Raw genomic sequence first — 9,216 nt, forward strand, 5'->3', positions numbered from 1 at the left:
TTCATACGTGTTGAGACTTTGTGAAAATGGCCACTCAAATAACAACCTATGAATTCGATGTATACAAGTAAAATTTTGTTCATATTCAGCTCGCGAGATATGGTGATGAGAAGGGATCGATTAAACAGTGGGCTTCCATAGTAAACATTCTTTGTGGTGTGAACACCATTGTTCACTACTTGATATGTCGTTTGTGAGTAGTTGTAGGTTTGTCCCTTGATGACATGGGCTTCAACTCGTTTCTATTTATTTAATGTTTACCCTGGACTTAATTATGTTCTACTGCTCACCTTTTAAACTCATGTTTTGACTTTGCACAAATAAGGTGTAATTTTCAGAACTCCACGAAACTTACTTACTAGGTGAAAATTTTGACCATTTCTTCTGTAACTTTTTTCATTTGGTAAAAGGTAGATTCGATTATCAAGTAGAACTTCATCACATATGAAATTTGGGCCTATATTGCAGCGCTGAACTGAATGCAGTTTTTGCTCATGGAACTTTTTCTTAATGCCATGAAACTTCATCACTAGATGAAATTTGGACTACATAATTTCTTGCAATATAATTTACACATACATACAGTGCTATACATACCGACACTGAATATTTTCTTCGTACTTGCATAGCTACAAGACGACGTCGAATTGCAGCACGGACGGCGCCGTCTTGCCGCCGATGAAGCGCTCCGACTGCGTCTTCCGCAGCGCTCTCGTGCCCGGCTCCATCGGCGATGACCCTATCTCAGGGCTGCTGGAGCTCTGCTCCTCGGGTATGGACGTCAGGGCGCCGGACCACGGCGACCCGGCTCCGTCATCTCGCATCCGGTAGGGCGCGCGCCGCGCCACGCCGGGGGACGACAAGCGCAGCCGCAGCACCTTGGAGAACAGCCTCCGGAGCAGAGCCGGCAGGCGCCTCCTCCTGCGCCGGCCTGTCCCCTGCAGCTGGGCGTCGGCCGGCACCGGCGGTGTTGCGGCCGTGAGGTGCGGCATGGAGAGCGACCGGCCGCAGGAGAGCACGGCAGCGTCGAGCTGCCGCGTGAAGGCGGCGAGCTCGTAGGAGTCGTAGAGCGCGCTGCCGCAGTCCCAGACAAGGAGCCGGGCGCCGCTGCTGTAGCCCGCCGCCTCGTGATCGGTCGTCGCCATCTTAATTTATGGCTTTCCCTTTTTTCCTCGATCGGAAGGAGCAAGAAAGAAAGGGACGAGAGAGAGGGGAAGAAGCAGGGGGGAGAGGGCATAGGAAGAGATAGGCGCAGTGGCAGTGGCAGAAAAAAGCGGAGGAGCTTTACAGGTGGGTGGAGGTGACAAACAACGGGACGGTGGTGGAGCTTGTGATCGACGGACATATATGCATGATCAATGCAAGTGGAGCTGTGGAGATCACGGCTCACGCGACTTCCATTCTAATTGATCACTCGGCCACTTGCAAAGGTGAAGCAGGGAAAGGAGAAGCTGATTGTGAGCAGGGGATGCAGTATGATGGGCTGTTTTGAGGTGGAAGGGACTGTTTGCTGCGTTTACTACTCCTTCTGTTTTAAATTATAGATTATTTTGGTTTTGCTAAATTTATAGGTGTTTCTATGCATCTAGACAAATGCATACAACCACCTATGAATGTAAAAAGTCAAAAAGACCTATAATTTGGGACGGAGGAACCCCTTCGTTCGAAAATATAGGTCATTTTAGCTTTTTTAGTTTCATAGACTTTGTTATGCACTTAAATATACCCTATGTCTAGATGCATAATATCTATGCATCTAGAAAAATCAAAACGACCTATAATTTGGAATGGAAGAAGTGTACACTGATTTTAGTCAATGAGAAAAAATAAATATGAATCATGTCAACGTCTATATGATATCAACATAACCACGACGCATGCAAACTACTATATCAGCTTTAGTTTAGCTTGGGGGTAGGCGTAGGTCACTTCCTTGCCAGTAACAATAATGCACTGGGTATTCTACTTAATTTGAAATCAACGTTCGTGTGCCCCGCACCTTTGTAGAAATGTATACTTAATCATTTTACTTGCTTTCCCAAGTGACACGACAATCATTCATGCAGCAGAGACGCTCCCAAGCAAAAGAAAAAAATTGGATGAACGACGACCGCTCATCCGGACCCGCGACAGATTATCGGTTGCCATAAGCAAAAAAAAAACTAGAAAATTACCACAGCGAATATTTTGCGTAGGTGTTACACAGTAAAACTTGTTCATCGGCGTCTCATACGTATTAAATATAAAATATAGTGATACATCGGCTAATTTAGTGAGGCGACAACAGATTTAAGAGACCAGAGAAGGCAACGATTTCATCTAAATTCAACCACCGTGACACAGATACCAACTATTGATGAGTCTTAAATTTAATGTCATATGGAGTTTATCTTATCTATTATTAAAGTAAGCAATGCTAGCGATTTTGCTTATCCTAAAAGAGGTGGGCCTAATTAATGATTCGGTGCGAATTCCGTCATTAACAAGTGGGCATGGGTAGATTGACTCGATCTATATTCCAATCGTCTACTTCTTCCCCATCCATTTCACACCCGGGCATCCGCTTCTCCCTCCCTCTGCACCTGTTCGCGCCACCCGACTATCGCGCCATCATCCACCTCTCCAACCTCCGTACCCGTCCACGACTAGCGCACAGCCTTCCTCACCATCGAGGCTGAGCTGGGTAGGGAGTTGATTTTCTTTGGGGAATTTGTGCTGCTGCTGTTGATTTGGTAAGGCGAGGGTAGAGGAGCAAAGTGGTGGTACGGTTTCTTGAATCATGCTTTTACAAAATCATCTTCATTATAATAGTATCTTCATCATCATAATATAGTAACATATTTATATGACATTTGTTCATAGCAATGCATGGGCATACATGTCTTCGGAACTATTCGATACAAACAAAATTAATGTTATGAGATGTACACAACATTAACTAATTTGTTGCATTTTAATACATTGAAAAACTAAATTAACTAATTTCTCTCGTTGCAACACACGGGCATATTTGCTAGTGAAAAAATAATATGAAATTATGCACCGAAAGCGTAGCTCGAAAAACCATTCCATTTGCTTCTTGTTGATGTCGCTATCTAGAAAATATTACTATGAAATTCTCCACTGGGATTAGCCTTACACCATGTTTGAATGTTGGTATTTAGACCCTGAATTTGGCATTAGCATTGGGCACCCTCTAATCTTGTTTTTTTGGATGGCCTGGATATTCGCTAGTCGAATTGCATTACAATGCCACGAAAGTTTTGACCCAGCCCACAATACTAAGCTCTCCCACTCTGAATTTCGGCTAATTGAGCCCCTCCCCATCTTTCCTCTCTTTCTCAGCATAACGTTTCATCCACCCTTACGAAAAACAAAAGGAGCTACCACCGCTGGAGGGGAACGGATGGGAGCTGACCGCGGGAAGAGGCCGGCCCTCCCTTCTCCTCATGCTCTCGTATCTTTGGTCATGCTCTGCCATTTCCCCTCTCCCCGCTAGTCCACCTTGCCCCCAATCTTCCTTGCTTCCCCACCTTGCTTCCCGTGCGCAACTCCTAACAATTGGATGTGTGCCTACTACTACAAAATAGGGTTCAACCGCCCGTGTATCATATCCTGTTTTAGTGGAACTAGAGGTGATACATTATAAATTTTCATCGTGAATTTTTGAGTGAGTGGGCATATTGGATGTTAAAACTTGTGGTGAAAATATATATCATCACCGGTTCCAACCACGAACCAGCATTGATTTCACCGCTGGTTCATAATGTAACTCATCAGTGAAGGGGGTATCCGGACCCGAAACTTTCATCGAATAGAGTTGATCTCATCTGAAGTCCGCTGGTCTCTCTAGAAGGTCTTATTCACACCCGGCCTCCCTCCCCTCTCTGTATCTTGCACGTTTCCCTCCCGTCTCTCCACATCTCTCCCTTACTCTCTGTCTCCAAAAGATCTTGCCGTCCCTCTCCTCCCCCCTCTGCTCGCCCTCACAACTCCTGATCGTAGCTATAGTGAGGAGTGATGGTGGGGTAAGGAGTGGCGGTGCGATGGCAGCCTGCGGGGGCAAGGAGCACTAGTGGCATGATGACATCTTGCGGGGCAAGAGCGGTGGCATCTAGCAAGGTTGTAGTGCAGCAGCGGCCTCCTGATGCAAATGTGGGCTGCGGGGGCAAGGCACGGCAATGGCCTTCAAGCATGACAGGGACGACTGCGGGATCAAGGCGCAGTAGTGGCCTCCTAGTGGGTGACTATAGGGGTAGGGTACGGCAGCGGTCTCCCAGTGCGAGGTGGGGCAACGGCCTGTGGTTCTTCAATAGTGATGGGTTCTAGCGGCGCAAGGGTCCAGCTGCGGTGATGGCTGGTGGGGTGGAGGCGACGATGAGGGGAATGTATTCATTTTTCTATTTTTCTTTTTGTTTCTAGCAAATGGGTATCACCGCCAGTTCATGGTCCAGTGGTGATTTTGACCCTATCACCACCGACCTAATTCCAATGGGAGGCCAAACAAGTGGTAATGTTAGGTTTAGGCCGACGGTGATAGGAGGTTATGGTATAGTCGTCTCCTCCTTGCATCCCTGAAGAATATCTCATCTGTGGCCTATGACACCTCCCTATAGGCCCCTCATATCTTCCACTCAATTGCAGCACACATAGAAACCCTGATCCTCTCTTCACTACAAGAAATCTTCGAACATATGACAAACCAAAAAGTGTCATAAACACGTTTTTTATGTCATAAACCGTAATTTATGTCGCGGGAGTGATGAAAACCCTTCTTCATTAGTCGAGCGTCATAAACCACAACTAGTGACATTCCATATTTTGATGTGTCACTAAGATAATGAGAAATGAAAATTGGTCCCACAAGTCGTCATAAACTAGCTCCTGCGTAGCATGCCATATCGGACCACAGTCTGATGTGGCATGACGGTTGTGACAAACTGTTTCGTCATAGATTGAATTAGACCCAGTTCTTGTTGGACCAAGCCCAGTAATTGTTGTCATCATAGATTGATTTAGGCCCAATTCCTTTTGTGCCGAGCCTAATAATTACTGTCGTCATAGATTGATTTAGGCCTAATTCTTCTTGGAGCGAGGCCAATAATTGCTGACGTCATAACTTGGTTTAGGCCCAATTCTTGTTGGATCAAGCGCAACATATACTGATGTCATAACTGTGTTTAGGCCCAATTCTTAATGAATTTAACCGAACATTCGCTAGCGTCATAACTTTGTTTAGGCCCACAAAATAATGGGCCGAGGCAGCGAGCCCACGAAATTTTGGGCCTAGTTATTTTCGGGTGTAGGCTAGGTAGCGCTTAGTTAAAATATAATCTAATTTAATATTATAAAAAAAACAATTCTATAATTGATAGCACAATTAACCTTTACATACCACACATACAAATAAATGTTTCTCAGCACACTTCACATATTATTATTCATGACCAAAGATTAAGAACAAGCATATTGTCCATAAGAGATCACAAACCACTACACTTGATACCTCTCTGACCAAGAACAAAGCTGGCATAGAAACACATTGAGCACAAACCACAATACTCACAAACCAGCATAAGCAGCTAGGAGGACATCAAGAGATGCCTAAGAAACACATTGAGCGTACCCTCTGAAGTTTAACAGTTGACAAAGGAGGTACTCAGATTCTCTTACTACTTTCTTCAAACTCTCAACTCCTTAGAGTGCATTTTCATTGCTGCATCTGAAGCTTGTGCCTTCATCTTCAACTCGCTCAACATTTGCTCCTATTCAACAACTTGTTGTCTTAGTTCTATAGCTTCTTGCAATCCTCCCAAAGAAACTTCAGATCTTGAGCTTGTAGCTGAGGACAGCTGCACGACCACATAATCAAGGAAGTGACTTGACTGCAATTCATGAGGACCAGAATTTGGTACTGCAACCCCAAGGATTGTTTTCAATATTTCAGCCTACAAATGAATAAAGTAAATACAAGAGCAGGATAATCACTTGTTTAGCTATATACCATTACATGTGATTGAATTTTAGCAATGTAGGAATGTGCTACTAGGCCCTGCACAATAATTATTTAGCCAGTTGTCTTAGATATAAGGAACATAATATACCATTGTTGGAGGTATGCCCTAGAGGCAATCATAGAGATGATGATATTCCATTTGTATCCATGATTTGTATACTGTGTTCATTGAATATCCATTAAAGGCTACTTGAATTGATTTGCAATTATGTGAATTGTATGTGAAACTCTTTACTTGTATGGTTATTCTAAAGTTGTCCCTAGTCGGAGTTCATGTGAGGACACACATGAATATTAGACTAGCACATGTATTGGTTGATGACTATGTTTCACAAGTCATGGACATGGAGATGTTGAACTAATAATGTGGACACATGTGGAGACATGTGTTAGGACTGACCCAACACGAGAAGTAGTTCTCTCTTTAAACAACATATACGCTTTGTCCTTAGACCTGAGATTGTCGCATGTATTCTAGATGTGGATTGACCTACTTAGGGGCTATCAAACGCTACGCCGTAACAGGGTAGTTATAAAGGTAGCTTTCGGGTTTGTCAAGAAGCATGCTATGAGACATGGTCAATCAAGATGGGATTTGCCCCTCTCTGATTGAGAGTGATATCTCTGGGCCCCTCGAGTGATCGGATCAGAAAATGCATGGCCATGCTACGTACGGTTAAGAGTTAACCTACAAAGGGATTCCGAATCATAGGATCGAGAAAGAGCGGTCGGCTTGAAGCTAGACCAAATATCGTGAGGCAAAGGGAATAGCATGTATATTATGTTGTGATGGTTCGTCTGATATGATCTTCGTATGCGTATAGGAGTTGGCACGTCTTGCTAGAGGCCGCTACCGACTATTGGGCCGAGTAGGAGTACTCGGGCCATGTCTATACGTATCCGAACCCATAGGGTCACACACTTAAGGGGCTGGAAGCCCAATTCGGATCTGATCCGAGTTGGATTAGGTTTAGGAGTACTAATGGGCCTCGGATCCAGAGGCCCATCAGGAACCCCTATAAATAGAGGGGTGGGGGCGCCCTAGGGTTGGACACCTTTTGGCTGAACACACTTGCCGCGCCTCCCACGCCCTCGCCTGTTGCAACTCGCGGATCTAGCAATCCGGCTTGCGACGCTTCCTCCCTGCACGTGTGGATACCTTGGAGGTGTTGCGCCTGCAGCCGCCGACGAGCCGCCGACGAGCCGCGACGAGCCGACGACGAGCCACGGTACCAGAGGCGGTCTTGCTGTGCTGCTGAGGAGCTGCTGGACGTGATCGACTACGTACGACTACGTTGATCGACTACGTACGACTACGTGATCGTCTTCACTGCATCGACGCAAATCTACATCTTCCGCACCAGTAGTGCGTCGAGTCGAGTGGTAATCCCGTGATCCTTATACGGCAGTTCTTCCTGGTTATACGCGGTAGAAAATTTTGATTTGCGCTAGTGTAGCCTACCTTGTATCCCAACAGTGGTATCAGAGCCTTAGCTGCTTAGTTTTGGATTCGGGATGTGTGCATATGGAGATATGCGAGTTCTCTGTTTGATCTATGTCCTGATTTCGTGCCCTTGCTGCAATGGTAGTGTAACGACATACTCCTACCGGTCGGTTTCCGCCATCGGAGTTAAGTGATACACGTAAATCCAGTTGCAGTGAGGGAAGATCAATATGATTGGTCAAATCGAGATCCAGGGTCATACGCCAGGCGCATTAGATGTGCAATAGTAGATGTGATCTACTGCCGGGGTCGGGATTTTGCCGTATGCGCATGCTTCGGTAAATCAGCCGTAACTTTTCGGTACGATCTCGGATCGGGGCGATTTCTATACGAAAATTGATCTACAGAAAAAGTTACACGTGAATTTCAACGGCTTTGCCGTTTTCGGCGAAATTAGATTTGCCAAATTCGGCTTGGAAGATGGAGTTTCGGGCCTCGCAAGTTTGGAACGTTAGGACGCCTAACTCTCTTTTGCAGGATGTATGTATATATCTTGTGATCAGTATGGCCCCCTTGTGTATGTGATGCATGTGTGTAACTAATTCGTGACCTGCGTGTCGCGCGTACGGCAGCACGGCAGGAGCCATATGTGTTGTCACTTTATTGTAATTAATGGTCTGCGTACCAATCTGTGATGATCCAAGCAACTATGTAATCTTCATTACTAGATTCTTTACTAGCTATTAGGCGTAATAGCATGCTCTAGTTCTTGGAGGACTCATCACCAGGAGGATGGCGCACATGGAACATGGAGATGGAGATCACCATGGTGAACAGGTTCTATGGAGATGGAGATCACCATAAGAAAAATGGGCCATACTGTGTCACAACTGTGTGAATGCTATTCTGTTTTATGTTTTACTTTCTGCATGCTGTGATGTTAGAAGTAGAACGATCCCTCACAAAGTTTAAGTTAGTATGCCCTCCCAACTAAAACTTGCGCCGTCCCATGTCTTGTACAATTAGTGGTGGGTCTATGAAATTAGGGTGCCACTAGTTTTCCTTGACTAGACGGGTTTGTGTCGGACACTTACACGCATAAGGGTTGGTTTACTTAACAAGGTTATCTTAACGGTTAAGGACCTTGGGGCATAAAGGTTGGGCGCCGAGACATAGAGATGTCACCCAACAACAGGAGTCATATGTGATATGATTAGCAAAAGTTGCTTACCGACCTACCTCGTTTGCTAGCGGTGATGCTAAAGCTCACTAGTAGACTTGTTAGTTGTGGATCCTGAATCACTAAGTTTCAATAGAGGGATATTGATTTTAGTGGGAGTAGATTCTGTTAAAATAGTTTAATGTAATTTGCTCTATCATGGATACGTTTGTCTTAGTGTATTTTGCATTACTTTTGTTGTAGATTAAATGGCACCTAGCAACACCACCACATCTTTTGCTTTGCGTTCGGTCCTTGAGAAGGACAAGTTGAATGGAACAAACTACTCGGATTGGATCCGCAACCTGAGAATTGTTCTCAGGGCTGAGAAAAAGGAAGATGTTCTAGACAACCCACTACCAGAAGAACCTGCTGAGGATGCACCCGCCGCTGCTAAGAATGCTTACAAGAAAGCATGTGATGCTAACCTCGAAGTAAGCTGCCTTATGCTTGCTTGCATGGAACCCGAGCTGCAGATGCAGTTCGAAACAAACCATGAGGCGCACGATATGATCGTGGCGCTTAGAGACATGTTCC

The 9,216-nt window shown here is 45.2% G+C and overlaps 1 protein-coding gene across 1 annotated transcript; it reads right to left on the reverse strand.

The window, feature by feature from the left end:
• Positions 1 to 443: 443 nt before the first annotated feature.
• On the reverse strand, positions 444 to 1,295 carry LOC101757693. Its single transcript, XM_004965451.4, has one exon. It carries the CDS (start codon positions 1,143 to 1,145, stop codon positions 630 to 632), a length of 516 nt encoding a protein of 171 aa, XP_004965508.1. The 5' UTR covers positions 1,146 to 1,295; the 3' UTR covers positions 444 to 629.
• Between the last annotated feature and the right edge of the window lie 7,921 nt (positions 1,296 to 9,216).

The sequence above is a fragment of the Setaria italica genome, chromosome IV, assembly GCF_000263155.2.
Source record: "Setaria italica strain Yugu1 chromosome IV, Setaria_italica_v2.0, whole genome shotgun sequence".
Classification (NCBI taxonomy): domain Eukaryota; kingdom Viridiplantae; phylum Streptophyta; class Magnoliopsida; order Poales; family Poaceae; genus Setaria; species Setaria italica.

Bases quoted from the DNA above. Each gene is read 5' to 3' on its own strand.
- LOC101757693 (XM_004965451.4), bottom strand. From the start codon at position 1,145: ATGGCGACGACCGATCACGAGGCGGCGGGCTACAGCAGCGGCGCCCGG.